The sequence below is a fragment of the Lepidochelys kempii genome, chromosome 4 (assembly GCF_965140265.1).
Source record: "Lepidochelys kempii isolate rLepKem1 chromosome 4, rLepKem1.hap2, whole genome shotgun sequence".
Taxonomy (NCBI): Eukaryota; Metazoa; Chordata; order Testudines; family Cheloniidae; genus Lepidochelys; species Lepidochelys kempii.
This window is the reverse complement of record NC_133259.1, coordinates 15,348,019-15,374,267: the sequence shown is the minus strand read 5'-3', so window position 1 is coordinate 15,374,267 and position 26,249 is coordinate 15,348,019. Positions and strand designations below refer to the sequence as shown.

Below are 26,249 nucleotides of genomic sequence, written 5' to 3'. Positions count from 1 at the left end.
ACAGACACACACCACTCCTTTAAAATGCAATATTAGTATTTACCCTGGCTTCAGGTGTCTCAGAATTAGAGAGTAACACAACATGACCAAAAACAATTCAAATGAGCAATCGGAATTTCAACCAAACAAAATTCCCTCACTATAGGCCCAAATCTGCCTAGTGCTGCACTGACTTCAACTGAAGTTGAGGGCTTTCAGCAGCACACAGGATTGGACTGTAGGTACGGAGAGAGACAGAGAGAGAGTGAGCAAGCGAGAGAGAGCGTACAGAGTTTGACAACTGAATTCCATACTAGAGTGGTTTGGAGAAGCTTAAGTGGTAAGAAGGGGCGGGAAGATTACTTTTTTTAAAAAGGTGAACTAGAAAAGAAGCAGCTATGAGGCACCAGGGCAGCACGGAAGGAGTAAAAGGAAACATTTCATTCAGAATTAGTGGGTGTAGGAATATAGAGCTGGGAGGGGAATGTTTTAGACATTTTGAAATTGTAATTACTGAAGGGCCTGATCCCTAGAGGTGCTGAGCTACCACAGCTCCCATTCACTTCAGTGAGATTTGAGGCTGCTCAGCACCTCTCAAGAACAGGCCGCTAGAGTCCTGCACACCTCTGCCAACCGTGGCTCATCCATTACCAGTGTTGCTTCTCGTTCATTTGCCTCTCTCACTCATCCACCACGCTGAAAAGATTCCACCCAGTTAGAGAATCACCTTCCATTCAATGACAGGAATTGCTGCACTGAGTCCATATATAGCACAGCCAGAAAGAGCAAGTGGTGCTACGTACAGATGAGCCACTTCTGCAGGCAAGGTTAAAGAGACAGCAAAACTCGAGGCAGTCATGGCAACATGGGTAGCCATCTCCATTCCTCTTTTCCCAGCACGCATCTCGGCGGTGTTTCAGTGGAAGAGCTTCACCAACTAGAATTTTCACAGCCTGACAAAAAATAAACACTGGGTGAATATAGAGTGGCTGATAAAAATCCAAGTGGCATAGTTTTACATTCAGAGAGTTTCCCAAAAAGAACTTAGTCTGGGCTTTTCAAAGGGAGTCAGGCCAACTCCCACGGACTCCTTTCTCATGGCACTGGAGAGAAATCTTAACTTCCAGTGAACAATCATGATGGCAGAATATAAAGGGCTGCTTTTCACTTAGTTAATTACAGTACACTTGTTCCCTTCTTGGATGACTTACAGATAATAAACCGCAGCAGCTGCACACCTACAGAACGAGCCGTGTGCATGCGTTGAAAGAGTCGACTCCCTCCTCTCATGGGGAGGCACGTCTTGCGCCTGCCAATGCTATTTGTCTTTAGTTTTTATTACTTTAAAAGTCAGATGCTTCAGCAAGTTTAGTTGTGATGATTTAGCAAAGTGGTTCTCAATCTGCGGCCCAATCAGCACAGAGCTGGGGCCCATGTGACATCCTCAGGGCCATACAGGTAGTATTGGATGCGGCCCACAATGGTAAATAGGTTGAGAACCACTGATTTAGCACCTGTGCAGTAGAACTCAAGAAGCCAGAACGTGTACAGATTGTGCTATGTATTTATACACCGCCCCGCACAATGAGCCCCCAATCTCGACTCAAACCTCTGCATGCTATAGATATACAATAATAATACACATTGTCAGCAAAAACCTTCCCCGATTGACACCCCAGGAAATTCCTTGACTTCAGGAAGGCTACATGGGGTGTAAGAGAGAAAGATTTGGTCCTATGAGCCCCATTCTTCCCTCAGATTTCACATACAGCTTCCACAGGATTGCATAAAGGTATGAGAGAGTAAAACTGGGTCCTAGAAATATAAACAGGGGAAGTATGTTACCCCCATATCATACATCCAAAAACACTAACCTGTTCCAAATGGCCCCCAAAAGTAGGCATCTCTGGACAGAGTGATATTGTCTGGCAGACAAATGAAAACATTACATAACGCCCTACTCCACTAGGTAGCACGAACCAATGTGCAGAAAAGGCTAGGTTCTCAGGTCATATGCCATAAATCTCATCAGTTGCTCCCGTTTGATGGCATATGGCTTAGGTGTCATCAGTTAGTGGTACTGCACAGGCTGCATCCAGCTCTTGAAAAGACACATACCAAATGGGAGTCAACTTCCCTTTGAGAAGAATGTCAATGTACAAAAAACTTGAAACAGCCAGAACTCCCAGCATAAGGCACCAAAGGGGAGAAGTTCAGTGGGGGAAAGGAACCCTTACAACTTCCAACACCCAACTGGGCTTGAGAGCTGCACTTACAAGAAACTGACATCAGGAAAGCCAGCCACGATCACAGACATGTGCCCAGGGGTTAAGTCAACACTCTGGGCATATCCTCAGCAAGTGTAAACTGGATTCGTTCCATTTGCTTCAGAGCAGAGGGCTTACCCAAGCAGAGGGTTTGGCCCAGTATTTTCCCACAGCTACTTGTTCAATGCCAAGCACTATGCTCTATCCATGCCTGCCTGCTCCTCTCCTTTCCCTCCACCGTATGGGATTGACTCAGCTCGGCACTGTCTTCTCACCGGACACTCAAGCCCTCAGATGCGCTTTGGGAGGAGGAATGTTGATCTGTTCCTTTGTTTTGCTAAAAAAGTTCCAGAATTTTGGCTCTCTTTGAAGATGCTGATTCAGGGAGAAGATGAAAGGAAAATCAGCCTCATTTCACAAGTTCCAGCATGACTGCTTCAGCACAGTTGCACCAAAAAGAAGTGGATCTCTGAAGAAGAAAAGATAGGAAAGAAGAGCCAAGTACTGAGAAAAAGGAAACAGATTTTAAAAAAGCATTGTGCACATAAATCACCACATCAGAAATCTAAGCCAGTGGATCACTCACTGAAGAAATCCATACACAGATTATTTCCTGTACTCTGGTTTCATTTGCTTGAAGATTATTAACTTGTTGCAAAAAAAAAAAAATCCCTATAAAAGGGAAATATTTTGCAACACTTATTTAAACACATTTCATTTATTTATCCCAGGGCCTTTCCTGAAACTATTCAGAATTTAAAAAGCAGAAAAGAAAGAAACAGGACTGATTCATTCTTAAGCAGAGAACATTGATTATCACTGCCCATTCCCAGGTGCAAAAACATTTCTGCTAATGTAACTAATTCACTACTTAGAGTAAAAAGCTATCCAAACACACCTGGCCCTTTTCAAAAAGGATTTAATATTGCATTAAAGTAAACAAGTTAAGGACATGAACACTTAGAGCCATCAGAAAGTTCCTCAGTTTAGGCCTGGTCTACACGACAAACTTAGGTTGACATAAGCCACGTTAAGTCAATCTAATAACGTGTGTGTCTACACTACATAGTTCCTTCCGCCGACCTAAGTGGCCTGGAAAGTCTACTTCTGTACTCGACCTCCGTGAGAGGCGTAGTGCTTGATTCGACATCCACAGGTTGACCTGAGGATAGCATAGACACTGCACTGTGTAATTCAAATGAATTGTCCTCCAGGTGGTGCCCCACAGTGCTCTGCTGTGACCGCTCTGCAGAGCGCTTTCAACGCCAATGCACATCAGCCAGGTACACAGGAAACAGACACTCCCCTGTTAAAGCCCTGGGAACTTTTGAATTTTCATGTCCTGTTTGATCAGTGTGGAGAGCTTGCCAGCACAGCTGATCATGGAGACCCAAGGCCGCAAACGCGCTCCAGCATGGAGTACAAAGGAGGTGGTGGATCTTATTGCTGTGTGGGGAGAAGAGTCTGTGCAGGCAGAGCTCCGATCCAGCAGCAGAAATGCTGACATCTATGCCAAGATCGCGCGGGGTATGGGGGAGAAGGGTTACACCAGGGACATGCAGCAGTGCCGCGTGAAAATAAAGAAGCTCCAGCAAGCGTACCAGAAGACAAAGGAAGCGAACAGTCATACTGGTTCTGCCCCACAGACATGCCGCTTTTATGGGGAGCTGCATGCGATTCTCAGTGGCAACCCCCACCACTACCCCAAAACGCTCCATGGATACCCTCCCAGGAGCCCCGGACGACCTTGAGCAACAATGAGGAGGACATTGTTGATGAGGAAGAGGAGGTGGAGGAGGAGAATGTGAGGCAAGCAAGCGGAGGATCCATTTTTCCCGACAGCTAAGAACTGCTCTTAACCCTGGAGCCCATCCCCTCACAGAACCAGTTGATGGTGGAATGTGATGCTGGGGAAGGCACCTCCAGTGAATACACATTTCCAATCAAACTGTAGGGGTTACATACTATTATTTTTTGTTTAATCTGAATAAAAAAAGTAAGTGTAGTGGGTATTGGTGGCCACTCCAGCTACGCAGAGGGTGCTCTCTGAAAAAGTCAGTTTATGTACATGGGGATGGCCGAGGAATCCTCCATGGAGAGCCCTAGGAAGCTTTCATGGAGGTTCTCTGCAATCCTTTGCAGAAGGCTTCTGGGAAGGTCTGCCTTATTTCATCCACCACGGTAGGACACTTTCCCGCGCCACTCCAGTATTAACTCTGCTGGCATCATTGCAGCATAAAGACCAGGTCCGTACCCAGAGGCTTGCAGCATCTGCTTCCTTGCTGCCGCTGTTACCCTCAACCCTCAGGAGAGTGATATTGCACAGGGTCACCTAGGGGAACCGAAGTTTTCAATGCTAGCCCATACACCTCCAACAATTCAACAAGTAATCCGCCCCGTTTGGTGAAATCTGGGTCACACAACCACGCTTTCCCAAACATGCCAGGGTTGTGGTTGGAAGGGCTCACCATGTATGCAAGCAGCATTGAAAAAAGGGGAGGGGTGGCAGCTTCCTGTTTGTCTCTCTTCCCCCGCAACCTGGTGCCACTTTTGTAAAAAACAAACTATTTGGGGGGCTTTACACTGGTGCCTGTCTTCAAGCACCATCCAGGTTGCTAGGGGAAAGGGGGCTTTTCTCAAGTTCCAACCTCTGATCCCAAGGATGTTGTCACAAAAGCAGCAGCACAAGCCCTCTTGCCCATGCCTCGTGGCCTTACTCACTGAGACTGGAGCAGCAAACCGACTCCTGCAATAGCCTACAGTTGTGATTACATTGTGACTTGCAGGGAAGTGTATTGAGGGGTGGTTTTTTTATTAAAAAAATTCAACTTGCATCAGAAACAATGTATGCACTGTCAATGCTACCCTTGGGCTTTGCATTCCTTGCAGCTTGCCTGTCAGCGCATCCTCCACACTGGGCCAGAGACTTTCCCAGATTAGAAGGTGGAAAAAGACGACTCGAGACGACATGTTCCATGAGTTGATGCGCGCCTCTGAGAGTGACAAGATGGAGCTCAGCGCATGGAGGATTACACTGTCCGACAACGTGCACACGGACAGGAGAGCATGTAGGGAACAGGACCGTGCCACGCAGAAAGAGATGCTGCAGATTATGAAGGAGCAATCGGACAAAGCCCTGGCTGGGATGATTTAATTGGGGCTCGGTCCTGCTTTGAGCAGGGGGTTGGACTAGATGACCTCCTGAGGTCCCTTCCAACCCTGATATTCTATGATTCTTTGTTGAGGTTCAAGAAAGACAGCTGGATGTTAGAGTCCCTCTGTAGCCTATGCTGAACCTGTTGCCATCGTCGCCCAGTTCCACATCCTCCTCCCACAAACATCCTATGAGGTGGGAGTTCGGTATCCCTTGCACTCAACACCAGGGGAAGGTACAAGGACCAGAAGGCACTCATTCTCACATCTTTGATTGTTACTGCAGTACATCTGTAAGCAAGCGGTCCTTGTTTCCCCCCCACACCGTGCTATCAGCCCTTTTGCCCCAAATTATCTTACTTTTCTTTGCTGTCTCTGTGTGTTTGGGTGCATAATAATATGTAACGGATTGAAGAAAAAAAGCTCTTTATTCATTCAACACATGGTGGTTGGTGGGGGTGGAGTTTACAGGGAGAAAATGCAATGGAGGGGACAGTTTGGTAAGGAACACCACAAATAAGGGTCATATTGCTCTGGCTCATTGCTGAAACTGGTTTTCAAAGGCTCCCAGAGACACAGGGCCCCTCAATGTGCTCTTCTTATTGCCCTGGTGTCTGGCAATCTGCTTCAAACCCCCACCTCCACTCCCACCCCAGCAGAAACTTTTCTCCCTTTGGTTCACAGATATAATGGAGCACACAGCAGGCAGCAATAACAATGAGGATATTGCTCTCACTGAGGTCTAACCTAGTAAGCAAACAGCGACCTTTTAAATGTCCAAAGGCACATTCCACCACCATTCTGCACTTGTTCAGCCAATGGTTGAACCAGTCCTTATTGCGGTTTAGGCTGCCTGTGTACGGCTTCATAAGCCATGGAAGCAAGGGGTAGGATGGGTCTTGCAGGATCACGATTGGCATTTCAACATCACCACTGGTTATTTTAGTCTGGAAAGAAAGTCCCTGCTTTCTGAACAGACCTGTGTTCCTAAAGATGCGCGCATCATCCACCTTTCCCAACCATCCCACGTTGCTGTCGGTGAAACGGCCCCTGTGATCCACCAATGCTTGCAACACCATTGAGAAATACCCCTTTCGGGTTATGTACTCTTTGACAAGGTGGTCTGGTGCCAAGATAGGGATATGCATTCTGTCTATTGCCCCACTGCAGTTAGGGAGCCCTATTGCGGCAAAACCATCCACTACGTCCTGCACGTTGCCCAGAGTCACTACCTTCTTAGCAGAAGCCTGTTAATGGCCCTGCAAACTTGGATCACAACAGATCCCCCGGTAGATTTACCCACTCCAAATTGATGCCTCACTGACCGGTAGCAGTCTCGCATTGCAAGCTTCCACAGAGATATCGCCACTCACTTCTCCACTGTCAGAGCAGCTCTCATTTTAGTACTGCTGCACTTCAGGGCTGAGGAAAGCTCTGCACACAGTTCCTGGAAAGTGGCCTTACGCATTTGAAAGTTCTGCAGCCACTGCTGGTCATCCCATAGCTGCATAATGATCTGGTCCCACCAGTCAGTACTTGTTTCCTGGGGCCAGAAATGGTGCTCAGCCATGTCAAGGTGATGCGTGACTGTTGCCAGCAACTGCGAATTGCTCTGCTCTATGTCTTCCAGCAGGGCTGCTTGCGTGGCATCACATGTTTCCACGCAACAGCTCCTGTATCAGCTGTGTAAATATTGCAGGATAACGCGTGAGGTGTTTGTAATGCTCACAACAACAGTGTACAGTTGAGCAGGGCCCACGTTTATGGTGCTATGGCATCCAGGCTTACGAAAAAAAGCACAAAAAAGGCCTGGTTTATTTGCCGTTGATTTCAGGGAGGGAGAGAGGGAGGTAAGTGCATCATGGGAGGCTAACGCCATGTTCCCATAACCACCCGCGCCAATGTTTTGGGCCCACGAGGCATTGCAAGCCCAACCCAAAATTCCACTCAGCTACATGCACTGTGGGATAGCTACCCACAGTGCAGTGCTCCATGCATCAATGCAAGCCCTGCCAGTGAGGATGCACCCCGCCGACACAATGAGCATAGTGTGGACATGCAAGATCGACTTGCTTAAATCAGAGGCTCAATGTCGACTTATATGAAGTCAACTTAACTTTATAGTGTAGACATGGCCTTAGTGTGCTATTTAGGAGAACTGCTGTGTGTGTTTTGCACTCAATGGCCCCTAACTGCTTAACACAAGAATTAAAGCTTTTTGGCCACCTCCCCTTTTTCATTTAATTTTGCTGCATCCAATGACTATATTATCTGCTTTCCCTAAATTATATCTCCAGCAGACACCATCTGACAGCATGTCTGTATCACTTTTCTAGGTGTAAGTTTGTAGTACTATGCAGGCATACCAATGGGTTGGGAGGCAACTTGCTACCACCTCCCCTTAACAGGAGGAAGCCTTGCCTGCGTCTGCTGTGGTTCAGTTCTCCAACACCACCAACCTCTGGCAACACAAACTCTACCTTCCAGGCCTCTGCAGGCCCACTCTCTCTCTCCCTCTCTTGCCTCAGTCCTCTGAGCATCTCCCTGGAGTGGTCAGCCCCTGAGCCACAAGACACTCACAGAATTCTCAGATCCTCTATTCCCAAAAGAGCAGACCACAGCTTACCAGTTACACCGTTGAATGCAGCACCATTTAACACACAGTGCTTAAATTTTTTGTAGAGAAAGCAGGTCAAAACGTATTGAGTGAAGAACAGAGAGTCAAATGATAGCAAGCAAACTATTGGAAACAAAGGGTTACATAGAAAATAAAACCCTAACACACATACTAAAGCCTAAACTTAACTAATAAGACATTGTCATGTTAGAGAGAGCAAAAGATCACTCAAGATCCTTCCAGCGTGTTACAGCCATGCTTGGCTTTGATCTTCTGTTCATGAAACAAGCATGCTGTCCTCTTGCCTCCTCAGTGGAAAGATCCGGAGTTTTCCTCTGTCCTTACAGCTATTGCCCCAAAATCCAAAGGGCGTAGCATGCTCCCACCCCATCCCCCAAGTAGCCAAAAGGGCTGTTCTCTGGAGTCTCAGCTTTCATTTTTTTCAAGTTAGAGTATGTCTAGCTGTTACAGGTTTGGAACACATCTTAAACATGACCTGAGTATAACTGATGACTGACATTTGCTTGAGTTTGCAGAAAGCGTAAGACAATCGTTCTGAGTATTAAATGCCCCATTCAATAAAATGAGTGGCAAGTCAAACAAGGATACTTGAGATTTCAGTATTAACTATTTCACTGCTCATCAAAGCATGTAAGAAAGTAGAGGAAGTATGTCACACGTACTTCAAGTGACTGCTTGTATAGCAATGAAAGTTAATGGATTCATTTTCCTGATAGAGGGCTCGGCTTTTGAAGTCTGGGGCTCAATTATGGAACTATTGTATTGGAAATACGATAAATGCAGAAAATTCACAATTTTTGGAAGGACGCAGCCCAAAGCATCGATGCCTTCCGAGTTGAAAGTGAACCACTGACCCTGCAGATTAATTTTCTTGTAATTATGCTGGAGGACTTGACAAAACCGAGCCACATGCTAATCTCTTATGCAAAATCTTGCTTTACAAGCAGAATGGAAATTCCAAAACCCACCCACTTTTGAAGACTGAATCACTGAAATTTCAAGTCGCAACACAAGCAAAAAAGAGCTAGTATGTACGTAGAAAGAGAAGCAGCATTAAAAGACATGAAAATGTTGAACTCTGAGCATAATCAAAAGCTACATCCTCTCGCGTTTCTTTGAGGTTCTGAAAACGTATCCATTCCTCAAACTATATTATTAGGATTTCTATCTTGTACAGATTTTATCCTGCAACTATGCGGAAGAAGAAAAGAATTTTTAGAAATCTACCTCAGTCCTGCCATTTGGTTTTTGCTCAGGAATGTTTTTAATCCAAGTTCTGATTCAAGTGGCTGCAGGGAGGGAAAAGTAGGTGAAGACTGTAGGAAAATGAAATAACTTACCAAAAAAGCAATTTCACTGGGACACAATGGCCACTGTAAATTGTTCCTAAGCAATGCTGTCGGAGTTTATTCTGTTTTCCTGAACATGATTTATCTAGTGATGAGCAAAAGTCAAAATGCAGAAAATAAACGTTTAAATATTCTGATGTTTACACACACACACACACACACACACAGAGTGGCCTGCTGTACAGTGGTACTGTACACACTGCACCTTTCTTTAGAATGGTATTGTCTGCTCCTCTGTGTGTCCAGCTCAATTTGTTGGCCAGAATGGAAGTAGAAGAGGCTAAAGTCCTACTATCCCTCTAGTCTGTTTGAGGCAATGTACATCAAGGGAGGAGCAGTCCCTGTAGATCTGAGTGGGAGCAAACTCCTTGCCTCCTACCCACATCCTTTCTGCCAGCCTCCGTGGGAGCAGCCAGCCAGCCAGCCAATTCACACAGGATGAGACTATTAAAGGTACAAATGGCAGGTCAGTGCTTAACTGCTCCTGGGTTTCTGTGGGATTTAGAAACCTATTTGCCATTTGTACCACTGAAGATCTCCTATAATCACAGTAAACATACAACCTGCATTCAGTACTGGAATTATGCTAACCAAGCATGCTAAGAGTCCACAGCCCCGATCAGTGCTAGAAAGGAGATAGTGGAGATCAAGTCTTTGACTATCCCTCTGTCAACTTGCTCTAGTTCCATTTTACTTCCTTATGTATTGTTACAAAAAAATCCTTAAAACCATCCACATACACGTAAACTCCCTCTGCCCAAAAAATAATTTTGTTGTGGTTTATAGACGTTCCGTTTAACATTACACATGTACAACTGATTTGGGATTTGGCATTTCCTGAATTTCCATCCACTGAAATATATGGAAAGAATTAGTCTGCTAATAAATGCAGGGTCCTGGTGTTTAATTCTTTCCGCTCTATTTCAGTGGGCGGATTTACAACACTAAAACCCAAGGCAATGTTCAAAAAAGAAACATCATTTTTTTCTTTTAAGTTCCATTTTTGTGGGTTGCATTATATCTATATATATAAAAAACACAACATTTTTATTTTTATATATATAAAAAGGAGGAAGAGAAGAGTCAAGGACCTAGTTTTGCTCTCTGTAGGGAGACATTTGTATCCCATAAAACTTACTTAAATGCATTTGTTTTTGTAAGAGAAAACAAATAGCATCTTTTGCATGTGTACAAAGCATGTAAAACCACGGAGTTGGCTATGGCTATGTGAAAGGGCAGGTGAAAAGCTTTCCCCCAACGCCCTATATGTTGCTGACTTGCTAGCCTGAGCAAAAACTGAAATGGAGATTTGCAGTTATCCTTTGCATTTCTTGGTATTGCCTAGAGCCTGCAAATTGATAGTGCATGAGGGTACTGCTGTGCCCATTCAGAATCCCATTTGAATTCCATGGGGCACCACATGCCAATGACCTTCAGTACAGTAAGATTAGCCATTCAAGTGTAGTACAATAAGAATTTTTAATTTGGCAGTAATTAATGCAAATTTATCTTACTTCTGATATCTCTAATGAACATCTATGTGGACAGTGCAGTATTGTATAATCATGCCTAAGTGGTACTTCAGTTAACTTATACACTAGATCATGACTTGATCAAATTCCAGAGAGAGCTGTTGCTTTCATTTGTTTTCTTAATGCAAGTAAAATACAAGTCAGTAAGGGGTTAAAGATGAAGAATTAGACTGTCCAAATGGACAGAAAGAGAGGCAAAACAGAAAGGAAAAAAGCCAAGTACATGATATGATCAGGTATCCACACAGCAGCATGCGCTTTCACAACTCTAAGTAACAGATGGGGCAGGACCAAAAAAAGAAAAAAAAATCAAATAAAGCCGCACTCATGCCTAAACTTCTCCCGTTAGAGATTTTGTTTTCCAGTTTTTTGAGACTAGATTGGCTCTTCTGCCAAGAGGTCCACCTCAAAGTCTTTACAAAGTAAAAACACTATCGCATAAGAAAAAAAATAAAGAAAAAGAGTGGGCTCCTTGTCCTGCAGAGACGCCTTAGTACCACCAACACCTCCCTTGTCCGCTGGAAGGATGCTATTGATGTAGTCCCCTTAAATCCCAGCATGCTTCACCTCGGCTAGAGCTCATGTCACAGCTGCTCAGGGAACTACATTTCCCAGTAATCACATCTGCTGGATCTCAGGGAGAGACTGGCTGAGATGACCTTGTCCATGACTATGGAAGGGAGAGGAGTTACAGCCCATCCTACTCATAGAACCTCAGTCTTGGGCCCTAAAAACAATCAGCAGAATGGGTTGTTCCCCCAAACCACCTCCCTGACACCATATCTTCTCTCTCAGTGACCACATCCCTGTCCCAAAGGTATTGTTCCTGCCCCATGAACATACTAGCCAAAGAAGTTTCCTCTACTCAAACCTTAAAGTGTGGGCGTACCTGTTGCCATGGCTTTTAATAGAAAGAATGAATAAAAGATTGATGCATTGAGTATTATAATTGTTGCTGAAATAACATCTTTTAAAAGGCATCTTTTCAAACTTCCTCAATCTTTTACATGAAATAGACCATAGACTTAGAGATTACACTCAAAAACAAAAGTTCATTTCGGCTCCCATCCATATTCCTGACCAGGATTTTGAAAGAAAGGTAATAGGAAGGTTCTGCACACAGGAGCAATCTCAGATTTTATAAAAATGTCCCTTGAAATGTTGGAACATGATTTTCAGATGTCTAGTTTGCACTATACTATGCATCCAGCTAGAGGGAAAGTGATCAATAAAAATTGGAAGTTCTTCATATTAATTATGAGTCCTAGTTTATTATTAATTCCAAGGTCTAAATATCTGGTGAAAAACATCTGCATTACTAGGTAAAATGGACTATATCCTGAGGATAAGTTTATATCCCCCTAACTAACAGAGCTAATGTGTGGTAACTAGTGTGGTAACTGTCTTCTCCAAAGCACCTTTCTCTGTAAACCCCATGTGCACTGATGGAAGAATAGCATGTCCAAAGATCAATTACCCATAGCATCTGAAAAATCAATGTTCTAATAAAAGAGCAAGCTCTTGATGTCTCTCTCCGTATAGATTTGTTAGTCTTGCCTTTTATCCTCATATGTTCTTGTACTTTGACGAGGTTAGTTTACTTCATGGTGATGAACAGACCTATAATGGACTACCTAAGATTTATAATCTAGAAGGTAGAATTACGACATTACACTTGCCCAAATGCTGCACCTGTTATTATTGGAAGTAACACCTATTGTAAGTACGGGTGCTGCAAAATAAAAGGAGAAAAGGGATTTTCAAAAGCACTTAGGGAAGTTAGGTTCCCAAATTCCATTGAAATGCAGGAAGACCTGGGATCCGAACTCAGTTAGAGACCTCTGAGAAGTCCCAGCCTTAAAATCCGGGGTAAGTGATTTTTCTGCAAGAAACAAGTTACAGTCAATATCAGCTTGAAGGTCCAAGTTAATTTAATATCAGCCCTGCTTTAGTCCATGATATAATCAGGATGCAAGTAGGGAAATTGATACTGCTTAATCATTTGTTACACCAATTTTATAGCTGGGCTCCCCTTATGTGTCTATATTTTTTTAATTGATGTTTTAAAAATTAGGGGCGCTAAGGTATGTACGGCCTTACAGCAACTTGACTCCATCTCTTCCACACCCTAATCTTCATACAAGTTTAAGAAATCAAACTCTCACCTGCCCAACCTGCACATTATAAATACCATAAAAAATGATCAAGCGGGCTCCTTCCCCCATCCCACACTTTGGATGTTCTATGAAATGCACCCACTTACTTTTGCTGGGTTCTTTCAGAGAGCCTTGAAGCCTCTGCGGCTGCTTTCCTTGCTTCAAACTCTTCCCTTTTCAGAACCTCACCGCTTCCCCGGAATCCCAGCTCCACCAGCTGGCGAGCCATCTCCTCATTCTGAAGGAGCAAGGAAGAGCCAGCTGTTTCTCAGAAAACAATAATTTAACCACCGCCAACACAAAAAAATCTCTAGAAAAAAGGATTTTTTTTTACTTCTAAAATTAGAAAGTTTACAAGCCAGGAACAAGCTAGGTATGGAAACATCACTTTAGGTTAGCATCCATCCCTTCTACCAGTGATTTTTCATTCCCTTATGTCCACACCATCCTCATTATGACTACGTGAAAAGGATAGCCCCATGAAGCAGAACAGGAAATAAACTCTCCAGATGGGTAAATAAAGATTTCTAGTTGTGTCTAATCAATTTCTATCATTAAAGAGCTGCAGATGCCTCACTGAAAGCTTTGGAGAAAGACATTCTATTTGGAGAAAACTCTGTTTATACATCGTACTTTGCGCTGTTTTTTTAATTGCAACTATTTCTGTTATTAAAATATCACCTCTACAGTGGAAATTTCCTATCTCTGGGAAATGGCAAGGAGTTCAGTCCTCTAAACATATAGAAATCTCAGGATCTATATAGCTCTCTAGCCACTTGCAGGGGCAAGGAGAATTCAGGAGGCAGTGCCCGGTCTCTGCACAGCACCCTGAACTCCACATTCCACCATAGCTACAAAGCACTACAAAGTTGGATACCCAAAACTTCAGCTGGAGGTTGTTTGTAGCTGTATAAAGAAGAATGGAGCTGCAGCTCTGATCATATGCAGCTTGGGGGTGATTTACATTCAGAAAGGGGATAATGCAATACCCACTGGCTACTCCCTGGCGCCTTCATCTCCATTTCTAGCTTCCCAGGACTGTGGTGCCAATATGAAGAGGTACCCATAGAACTGAGAGCTAAGGGTCAGAATGAATCACAGCTGCTGTTCTGTCACTGCAAGTGTGTCCCCTCATTTGGTGCATTTTGCTGCTCCCTTTTCTGCAGAGCTCGCAACCCCATAAGCTCATCTATCCATAAGGTCTAGAAGGGGAAAAGCTGGGAGGAAAGGGAAAGCATATATAACCTGAATGTTCAGTCCTTACACAGACAAAACTTCATTTAAGGCTGTAGGTTAGACCCAATGAGCACATACTTTTGTAAAACACAACAGTCACCATCCCACATCTGCTTCGGTATGCGTGGCCTCCTTTCCTATAGTATGAGCTTCTAAACAAAATACAAAAGTGAACTAATGCTTCCATCTAGTGGCAAGAGACCAGAACAATCTATCAACAGACAGTTCATATACTTGAGTCACAATAGATAAGAACAGGTTTCAGAGTAGCAGCCGTGTTAGTCTGTATTCGCAAAAAGAAAAGGAGGACTTGTGGCACCTTAGAGACTAACCGATTTATTAGAGCATAAGCTTTCGTGAGCTACAGCTTATGCTCTAATAAATCGGTTAGTCTCTAAGGTGCCACAAGTCCTCCTTTTCTTTTTGCGAATAGATAAGAAGATACTTCCCTCTGTTCCATGGTGCAGAGGGGAGAAAATCAAACAGAACTAGGGAGTAACAGAGGAGGGAAGAAAAATACAGGGCGGAATCCCCCTGGAAGTTAGTGCTGCTCCTCACAGTACCTTCTGAACCACTGGCTCTCACTCCCTGTGGAGGATGGCAGAAGAGCCCAGCTGTGGACCAGGAGGCTAGTGGCAGCACAGCCAGTCAGCTGACCTTCCTGCCACGGGTAGGAGAGCTCGGGATACAGAGCACAGGAAGAGGCACTCCCTATGGGCATTCCAGTGATTGACAGGGGTGGGATTTCCTGTGGATTCTTGGGTTGGGTGTGTTGGTAGATCTCTGACCCTTCAGTGTCTCTGCTAATCCATCCCCCTGAGGGAATAACAGGTCCTGATTCCCACTTGTGGAACTAACTGAGTTCTAGATTACTTTTTTCCCTCTTCTGCTGCTTTTTATGTTACAGGGAAGGGATGACACACAAAACACCTCTATGGGTACCTGGATGGTGTATTAAACTTATTGATGTCTTCAAAATTTTAAAGATCTCAAATACTTCAGAGAGTAAGTTTTCATAAAGCACAAGCAAAAACCCTCTATGTGAAGCCAGTAAATAATGTTTTAATACAGAGCCAGAAAGTCCTTTGACAATTTAACACTCAAAGATTGAGTTTCTGCTTTCTGAACCTCTGCAAATTTGACATCTCTATGCTCTGAAATATTAGACAAGAAAGATTCAAGATCTGTCATTCAGTAATTGCTCCTACACAGGCTTTGTGTAATACATGTTGAGTTTCTATTGGTTGACCTCACCTTTTCCATGATATCATACCCTATTGGCATTTCATATCATCATACCAGCATCATGACACCATCTCATTTATTTTGCCAATTCTTCAATATATTAATTTGCTTGTAAGTTATATACCTGTTCCTAATCCTTTGCCTGATTGTGTCTTTTAGACTTTTAAGTCCTAGAAGACAGGTTGTCTCTTATTTATGGCCACTTCCTGCCACGTTCAACTTTTAAGATATGCTCTTGCCCAACCCAACGTTATGAGCTTGATGTAGGCATTACTGGGGTGAAATTCTATAGCACGTGTTGGACAGGAGATCAGACAAAACCACCATAATGGTTTCTTCTGACCGCAAAAAATAAATAAATCTTTGAGTTTGCAGGTAACCTGCCACACCCACAGAGCCCCACTGAAGTCAGCAGGACTCCAACAAGCAAGGTTCATGCCTCCAAGTTGTAGGTTGCAGGTTCTGTAGAGCACCCAGCACAGTTGGGCCTCAATCCCACTGGGAGACCACAATGCAGATGTTTGATATTAACACCATCCCCGGTATGCTAATGAAATGCCATAATGCTATGGAGAAAAGATAGCATCAGGAGTAGCCTAAAGCCTGCAGACTTTCCTCATCTGTCTCATTTTATTAACTATTTGTATTATCATAGCACTGGGGAACCCCAGTCATGGACCTGGACCCATTGTGCTAGGCACTGGACAAACACAGAACAAGATGGCCCTTGCCCCATACAGCTTGCAATCTAAGTGTAAGACAACAAACAACTGATGGAGGGCGACAGACAGACCAACAGGGACTACAAGGAAACAATGGGAGAATATAGGTCAGCATGGTAAGCTATAGGATCAGCAAACCAGTGGCTTAACTGTTAAGTTTTTGGAATGCCTCTCATCTTCTTTCCTCAGCCACCGAACTTGCCTCGGCCACTGCCTGCAAGAAGCCAGGCCATTTTCAGGTTTGTGTCTTGTTTTAAACAGCTAACTCAGGGTTTTACTGTGCTCTAGATTAGACATTTAAAACACCCACTACACAAGAAAGCAGCCCAACCCCTTATGAAGTGTTGATGAATTCAGCTCCAGGCAGTAGGCAGCAGTTTGAGGGATGGGGCATATCCTTTTGTATGGGCACCTAATAAACCCTGACAGGCAAACTAAAAAGAGAAATAGCATGTTTGTCCTCCATCCCATTCACCATTGCCAACTTTTCAGAGATCAGGAAATGCTGACAGGTTTTACTTTGATTGCAGAAGCTAAATGAGGATGAGTAGCTTTCTACCAAAAGGAAGTCTTGAAGCGATCGAGATTGGAGGCCTAAATCACTTTGGCCCTGTCATAAATATAAAGGGAAGGGTAAACCCCTTTGAAATCCCTCCTGGCCAGGGGAAAGCTCCTCTCACCTGTAAAGGGTTAAGAAGCTAAAGGTAACCTCGCTGGCACCTGACCAAAATGACCAATGAGGAGACAAGATACTTTCAAAAGCTGGGAGGAGGGAGAGAAACAAAGGGTCTGTGTCTGTCTATATGCTGGTCTTTACCGGGGATAGACCAGGAATGGAGTCTTAGAACTTTTAGTAAGTAATCTAGCTAGGTATGTGTTAGATTATGATTTCTTTAAATGGCTGAGAAAAGAATTGTGCTGAATAGAATAACTATTTCTGTCTGTGTATCTTTTTTGTAACTTAAGGTTTTGCCTAGAGGGGTTCTCTATGTTTTTGAATCTAATTATCCTGTAAGATATCTACCATCCTGATTTTACAAGGGGGATTTCTTTATTTCTATTTACTTCTATTTTTTATTAAAAGTCTTCTTGTAAAAAACTGAATGCTTTTTCATTGTTCTCAGAGCCAAGGGTTTGGGTCTGTGGTCACCTATGCAAATTGGTGAGGCTTTTTATCCAACATTTCCCAGGAAAGGGGGGGTGCAAGTGTTGGGAGGATTGTTCATTGTTCTTAAGATCCAAGGGTCTGGGTCTGTAGTCACCTAGGCAAATTGGTGAGGCTTTTTACCAAACCTTGTCCAGGAAGTGGGGTGCAAGGTTTTGGGAAGTATTTTGGGGGGAAGGACGCGTCCAAACAGCTCTTCCCCAGTAACCAGTATTAGTTTGGTGGTGGTAGCGGCCAGTCTAAGGATAACGGGGGTAATATTTTGTACCTTGGGGAAGTTTTGACCTAAGCTGGTAAAGATAAGCTTAGGAGGTTTTTCATGCAGGTCCCCACATCTGTACCCTAGAGTTCAGAGTGGGGGGAGGAACCTTGACAGGCCCTGTGAGAGCGTGGCTCCCCTTCTGGCATGGCCTTGCAGGCCTGCTGCCCCCTTACTTTCCCTCTTGCAATAATTTATTCAGACCTAAGAATGGAGAACAAGTTACCTCCTTTGTGGAGTTTCAGTTATTAATTCCTTTAACAGAGGACAACCATCCCCACCCTCCCCCATCCTTCCTCATTGACCCATGAACTCCAACCCTTCTCATGGCCATCAGGCTAATGTCAACAAGCATCCTCTCCTAAATTCAGGAGTAATCCCCAGCCCTCCTCCCCAAGACTGGTTACCATGGGGAAAAAAATTCACACTCCTCAGATAAGGAAGCCACAGCTCTCCTTCTGGAGCTGGGCTATGTTTCAGGCTAGCTAGAGCCCTCACTCAGTTTATCCCCAGCAGGCCTCTTTTTACTTACTCCTTTCACTTATCATCTTGGGAAGGCAAAAAGGCTGCAGTCCTCGTCCTCCTACTCCTAGAGTTTCTGAGAGCTTGTCTCTCTAGGAGCACTTACTTGCAACTAAGCTCTGGAAACTTTTTAGTAACTGTCAACTGCCTAGATAGCTGGTTGGCAGCTAACTGCTTACACGGTGTCCAAAATTGGTTTGTTCTCCTTAAAGGAGCCTGTAACGGATAAGCCGGGCTCTGATTCCCCTTAAAGAAGCCAGGGTTTATCATCCAACTACAGAAGCACTGTATAGCAACAAACAAAGATGTTTGCCTACAGTTGCTAACTGAGATGAATCTGTGACGGGTCCCTTTGACAAATCCAGCCTAAATCATTCTACATATGCTCTGGACATGATAAGATCTACTTTCCCCTAGATAAGATGATTTTGTCTTATTCCCCTAACAAATCAATTTGCTGCTGTTTTACACATCAGAAAACATTGCTGCATGAGTCAACCCCAAAGTTTCGTCTGTTTGCAACTGCGGACAGATACCTGTATTTGGGTATTTGCTATACAATTCTTCTGTAGTTGGATGATATCCACATTAAATGGAGAGCCCATACAAAAACAACAAACAAAAACGATGTTCAGAGCAAAGGATTTCTGGACCAGCTCATCACCCTGAAGTTAGCCAGTGAATAAAACATTGTTTTGGCTAATGCTGTCTCACACTCAGCTTCAGAAATAAAGAGTGTGGAAAGGCCATTAAAATGCATCTTTTCAACCCATCTCTACTTCACAAAACTGGACTTGACAAGCTTCAATACTGTCCTCAGGGCTTGTTTACACACAAGTTATATTGCTTTAACTATAACGGTACATAGTTAGTTGGTACAGTAACACCCTACCTCTAATAGGGATGCAATTACAATGGAAAGGTGTTTTATACTAGATAGCTTATACCTATACAGTAAGGGCAATAAACTAAACCTGTATAGGGCACCAATATAAAGTGCCTCCACACTGGTAAAAGTATTTCAGTAAAACATTACAGTCCTAACCAAAATATTTATAAATATTTAAAAAAAAAAAACCACACCACACATTTAGACCAGGCCTGATGGAGCTATGCTAATGAGGGCATCTTCCTTTAAACAAAGTAATGAAGAAAAATTGCTATTTGAATGTTTTTGCCTTAAGCCATGTCTACACTGCAAACTTTTGCTGACATAGCTATGCCAGCAAGCGGTTGATAAGATGTGACTTTGTAATCAACATAACTGTGCTGGCAAAAGCCCCTAGTGTAGATGCAGCTTATAGCTTTTGCTAGTATAGCTTATGTTGCTCGGAGGGGGAGAGACGGGAGTAAGCTATCCCACCAAAAAGGGCGGTCCTTATGGTATACGCTGGGTCCACGCTAGGGGCTTTTGCCAACACAGTCAGTTGTCGGTTACGTTCATGCTAGGAGTGCTTCGCCAGCACCGTATACTGCTATACTAGCAATACATGCCTGGTGTTGTCTTTGCCTAAGATTCTCTTGGTCTTATACCCTAAAATGATAGTGAGATACGTGTGCACAAGCTGCTGAAACCATTTCACCAAACTGTCATTCTAGCGGTTAGACTGGCAACCAACAAAAGACTGCAATTTTCCACCTCTATTGCATTGTACGTAACATTGGGGCTACACAAATTTTAGCATGTAATGCTTGATAACATTTATATGAAAGCACAGCCCGGCTTCCTTTATTGGTGATGGTTTCAGAAAATAACTGCTAGAAGAACAAGAAACACAATCAGAAGTAACTTCTTCATAATGGCTTTGGAAAGTCTAATAAAACTACAAAATAAAGAGCTGCATATTTGGGATTTAAAGAGGCTTTAGCTCCTCCTCTGTTTTTTATTGCTCCAGCAGTATTGACATTTCCCATGCCAACATTAAGAAACATGCATACCTTTTATAACAAACAAGAAACCTGGGCATGACTGACTGACTATGACATGTATCCAATACTGAGAAAGCAACTCAGGATTTCACAGGAGAGCTGCTCCTGCTAACATCACAGATAGTGACTTCTTTGAATTCACTGAAACATGACAGCACTACAGCTGACTTGAAAAGAGGATTTGTTTTCTCCACCAAACAGCTACTTTCTCTACAGAAGGACATAACTTTTAATGATAGTGGAGATGCAGTTCGATTTAGTGTTTACCTGAAACAGAAGATAAACATGAATGATCCTTATGATGAATTCTCAAAGCAAATATGCCATTAATCAACGATAAAGGCAAAAACAATCCAGTCAATGGTCCCTCGTGTCCTTTCTACTTTGTATCTCAGTCAAGGGTTTGATATATTTACTGGGGAAGAGCTACTCGGTAGATGTATTAATTTTGCAATGCATCTATTTTTGAAAATTAGATTCCCAGTGGAGCTCTTAACTCCCGGGTTCCAGCTGAATTTACCTAATTCTTATCCTTCCATCTTATTTCTAGCACATTTCACGACTCTTCAGCTGTCATTTGCTGTTAATTCTCCCATCTGCTCTTCCATTTTGGCTCCTAGACCACATCCTCCCTGTTCTTGATTCTACCATGAAGTTACTTCCCTCCACCTTATGTAACTCTCCCAAACCCATATGTTTTGACCTTGTCCCTGGCTATCTATGGTACTTATAGGGCCCACATTACCATATCTCAGCGCCTCAATCTTTTAATGTATTTATCCTCATAACACCTCTGTGATGTAGGGAAATGCTACCACTGCCATTTGCAGACAAGTAATGGAGCACAGAAAAGCTAAGTGACTTGCCCAAGATAAGCTAGGAAGCACAGAATTGAACCAATACCTCCTAGACTAGTGTCTTAGACACTGTACCATCCTTCTCCAACTCAGCACCAGGGTACTAAGCACTCAGTAGTTTCGGAGAGTAAGCGTGGGAGAAGGTAGGGAAAAATGAACAAATGGAGAGAGCGGAGCATGCAGTGAAAACAGGAGAAAAAAAATAGAATAGAGGAAAAGAAAGAAGGGAAATGCAAGAGAACATAATGCAAAAGGAAGGGATGCTGCCGTGACATGTAAAAAGAAGATTACGTTTTCCACAAGGAGAAAGGTAGTGGGGGGAAAAAATCATAGACCAAAAGGAGAGAGAAAGAAAATGGAAAAGGAGGTCAAGAAAGATAACAATAAACATGGCAGAGAATAAAAAGGAAAGAAATACATCAGGGGAGATGATATGCATTGTGGTGAGGTTTGTGAAATACATGTTTTAATACAAATTATTCCCCATGTTTTATTACAGTTGTCAGGAAGACATCCAACACCTCCAGCAATTTCAGAGGGATGCAGGAGCGATGGCAGAACACAGTCCCTGATTTCTCACCACTGAAGTCAATGGGAGTTTTGCCATTAACGTCCACGGCACAGAATCAGGCCCATATTTGTTCCTTAGTAGGCTTAATTAAAATTAATGATAAGCATGAAACTAAGAGGAAAAATTGCCCTAATAACCAGTAATTCCCCTCAGCCCACCAAATTTGAAGCCCATTTTTAAATTATGTATTTGTAGAATTCCCATAGAGAAACAAGGTGAGTAAGGTAATATCTTTTATTGGACAGACTTTTGTTGGCGAGAGAGACAAGCTTCTGAGTTTAAACAGAGCTCTTCTTCAGGTCTGGTCCAGAAGAGCTCTGCATAAGTTCAAAAGCTTGTCTCCCTCGCCAACAGAAGTTGATCCAGTAAAAGATATTACCTCACCTACCTTGTCTCTCTAATACCCTAGGAACGATATACCCCCCAGCAACAAGGCCAACAATAGAATTCCCACAGGCCGATATGGCATAGTCAGATGCCTGGAATCAATATATTGGAAATAACTGAAAGTAAACTTCAAATAAAATTCAACATCAATGAACAAGCAACAATTTCTAAAATGTAAAGGAACATGTTGAAGCCACAAATTTCTGTACTTGTTAATAGTAACACCACAGATTAGGGAGTGAAAGAATTGTAGCTATCCAGTTTATACCTCATTATTATATGTTCTTGTTTATACTTCACATCTCAGTGCGGAAAAAAAAAGACTCAGTCAAGTCAGTTTCACTTTTGTTTATAGTCAATTTCACATTCAGGCCCTGGAAACCCTAACTAGTGATGCAAATACTGAGGGGAAACATTTGATTAAAAATAATTGCACAGGGGAAGGGGTGATGGATGAGGGCTGTATGGGGGTGGGATGGGGGGCGGTTCTAGAAGAAGGGCTATATGGGGGGACAACATACATTGGGGGAAGGGCTGCATGGGGGTTGCCTTGGAGGCTGCACTAGGAGAAATGCTGCATGGAGGATTGTCTGGGCGCTGCACTGGAGGAAAGGCTGCATGGAGGGTTACCTAGGGGAAGGCACGGCAGGAAGGGCGGCACCGGGGGTTGCCTGGGGGCTGCCCTGGGGGGCAGCACCAGGGGGAAAGGGCTGCCCGGGGGGGGCTGCCCCGGGGGTCTGGCAGCACGGGAGGGGGGGTGGAGGCAGCACTGGGGAGTCCGGCTGCTCGGGGAGCAGGGCGCGCTGGGGGGCGGGCTGGCCGGGCTGACCCGCGCTGCCGGAGCCGGGCGCGGCGCTGTGCCAGGCCGGCGGAGGGCCGCCCCGCGGCTGCGGCTGCGCCCGCGCCCCCTGCCCACCTCCAGGTAGAACAGGTCCTGCGTGGTGATCTGCGAGTCCAGGTAGTCGTCGTAGGCGTTGAACTGGGTGATGATGTGATCCAGGGCGGCCCCCGCCTCGTCCGCCTCCAGCGCCGCCATCCTAGCAACAGCCGGGCCCCGCCCCCTGGGCGGAGCCGCCCCGCCGCCTTGCGCGGCTCCGGGGCCGCCGCGGCGGTTGTGCGCGCGCCCGGTCCCGCGCGGCCTCCGCGCCTGCGCCCGCCGCCCCGGGGCCCGCGCCGCGCCGCGCGGAAGCCTGTGCTCAGTGCTTGACTTGAGCCCCGGCAGCTCTGGGCTCGCTGCGTCAGTTCGGAAAGTAAAAATAATTGCTTGAGCCCTAGCCTCTCTTTCGTTGCAAATTAAGCCCGGGCTAGACTGCTCTGTGTTGCTTGCCTATGTCTTTGCACAGCTGTGGAAACAGGAATGGGTGCGTATGCACAGTGATCACCCCTTTGGGGTAGTGCTGTGAGCCCCAAAAGTCAGCCGCAGTCTGCCCCCCGCTCCGGCCAGGACTAATCAGGTGTTTGGACTTTCTTTGAGCAACCTGCACAATTGGACAGCAGTCACTCATCATCGGGTAGTTATTCAAACAAGTGGCCTAAATATAAGCCCCTCACCCTCTTCGTCTGAAAACGAAAACAAAAAGTATCAAACCCGGCCACTGCACTCCACTCGTTTTCTGACCCTTGTGAAATAAGAATTTGGAACATGGATTTCAGATTCGCTATGCCCCTGCGATCACCCTGTGTTTTATATCTTATGTTGAACAGCTGGGTCTGAGAAAGCATGCATCATCCCACTAGGCAAGTGTCTACTACAACAGGGGCTTGATCCTTCACCACTGAAATAGACAAGAACTTTGCTATTGACTGCAGTGAGCACAGGATCTGACATAGGAGCAGGAAGAGTCTCCCTATCAGGTTGGTATGAAACTAAGACCTTTTGAAGTTTTTCACAAAATAAAACAAAAACGGAGAGGATCCACCCCACAATAGCCTGAGTGCTTCGAACACTCCCCTGGGATGAAGGAAACATGAGAGAATATCCCATGCAGGTGTCCTAACCACCTGGATGTTGGCTAATTCTAGGATGGGTTCTCTCGCGGTCTCCGGTGGAGTTGTCTGATTTTGTAGAAATAATTACATAAAACATTCAGTGGAGTAGGGACTGGAAGCTGGGTCTCCAACATCTCAGCTAAGTGAGCTAGCTACTGGGCCATAGAGTCAATCTCCTTTGGCCTGACAAATATTTAATTAATACAAAGTGGAACAGCTCCAACAAACAATTAAAGGAGCCTCACACCAGAATACCCCAAAGCCCAGTGGTTAGAGTGCTCACCTGCAATGTTGAAGAGCTAGGCTCAAGTTCCCTCAGAAATAGGCAGAGCACAGTTCCCCATAACTTCTGCATCCCAGATGAGGGCCAAAACCATTGGCGTTTCTAGAAATTCCATCCTGGAGCCTCAGAAACCTTCCTGATGAAAGTTTCATCAAAACTGCCCCTTCACAGGAAAGTTTCAGGTTTGATTAATTGGTATTTTCCAACAAAAAACTGTTTTGTCAAAATGATTCCCCAGCCAGCTTTATGCAGGTGGTCAGAATAGATCATCATCGTGGTCTCTTCTGTCTTTAAAATATATGCATCTTCTTTCTTCTCTGACTGAAACTGCCTCATTAAACAGAATCTTTTACATTAAAAGTAAAGCATGCCCTTACTTCGACCCCAGTTCAGCAAAGCCTGTATGCACATGCTTAACTCTAAGTATAAATCCACTGAAACAAATTAACTATTTTGAATTGAAACAGGTATAACAGCACACTTTGTCCCAAAGCATCTGAGTCTTCAAACATATCCCAAGGATTATGAAGGAAATTCAAGATGGTACCCATGAGCAACTGCCTCTGGCTGACTAGAAAGCTTTATGAGCCAGCAGCAGGTTTTTCCTTGTATAAACACTGACAATTCCTAAACTGTTTCTTTCTGGGGAAGAGGAAAGGGAAGACTCCAAACAGTCTCTAATCCCTTGCAGCAGCCACCTTGGCCAAGCAAAGATAGCTCCAAGATAAGAGTCACTGAGATGTGTTTAGATTAGATTTTGCTGGATGTGTGAGGTCACTACACTTTTAAATTGACAGAACTGAATACCTTGTTTTAGAAAGCCAGGATTTAGATGCTGCACTAGTCAGACAGATGCTGGTAAAGCCCTGCATACCAGTGCTGAAAAACTTAATGGGAGCAATCATCTTGAAGTGGACGAAGCTGATGGTTGATATAAAATGATGAGAAGGAAGACAAACTCTTTTTTAGCAGCACTAAGGTTACCCAGAGAAAGAGTTATCTAATCCATCAAAATACATTTTATTGACCATTTGATTAAAAAAGAATAGTGTAAGTTTCCCGTGAATCACCTTAATATGGTGCAAGCTTGAATGAGAACTTTTTACGGGTGGTCATCAAATAATGATGGGTGCTTGAAACAGTGCACTGCACAGCACTCGAGAAAGCCAGGAATGGTCTCAGAGTCTTATCTGTTCTCCCATCTATAATGCTCAATGAAAGGGACAGAGTCAAGCAGTTTAAGGGTCCCAAAGTAGATTAAACACCCTATAAATAGTTATGAAGCTTTATATGAAGAGAATGGTCTTCATAATGTTATCAATACATTTGAACATTCCCCTAGGAATCCTCAGCAATATCATGCTAATGCATGAGAACCAGACGGGGAAACTAGCAAGCAAAATACGACGTTAGCTAGTGTGGATTCATTGTCTAAGCTGAATGACATGAAAGAGACCCTGACTGCATATGGTAAAAGATAACAAAACATGTAAGGCTATCTACTATGTTATTAGTAACAGGTAGTTCAATTTTTACAGGAATTGTACGTTGGCTGTCCCATTAATAATAAGTGCACCAGCTACTGCTGATGACTTTTTCTTTTCACGATTTGCTGGAGGGCTATACAGATTTTTTTTAATGTTTTCAACTTTATATTGTCATTCATCAAGTAATGTTCCCCACTAGGACTACTGGGAGGTAAAAATACTGCTGCAGCCTTTTGATGCAGAATAAGAATCCATTCCAACTATGAAAGGAAACCAGTTAAAGAGGCAGTGTTTTGTCCTTGAGTTCTTAAATCAAGACACTTATCAAATACCTCCATCTTAAATGTCCAGTGGCTTCCAAGGAGAACTTCATAGGTCCCAGCACCTTTTACTCCATGCTGTAAGTGTACAGGTAGTTAAAACGAAAAACACACACTATGTAAGTACTTAATATTAGCCATTCAAGCATGAATATTTTGGTTACAAAGATGGAGATTTGCTGTGTGCCTTAAATAAGTCACTT

At 44.0% G+C, this 26,249-nt stretch overlaps 1 protein-coding gene across 1 annotated transcript in view; it reads right to left on the bottom strand.

Moving 5' to 3' along the window:
• The window catches only part of CFAP299 (cilia and flagella associated protein 299), a 395,565-nt gene extending 372,508 nt beyond the window's left edge, over positions 1–23,057 (bottom strand). The window contains exons 1-2 of the mRNA XM_073340486.1: positions 22,884–23,057; positions 13,182–13,312 (exon numbers count right to left, since the gene is read on the bottom strand). Coding sequence (XP_073196587.1) covers positions 13,182–13,312; positions 22,884–23,003 — 251 coding nt within the window. The 5' untranslated portion in view covers positions 23,004–23,057. The remainder of the gene's footprint in view (positions 1–13,181; positions 13,313–22,883) is intronic.
• Positions 23,058–26,249: the final 3,192 nt, after the last annotated feature.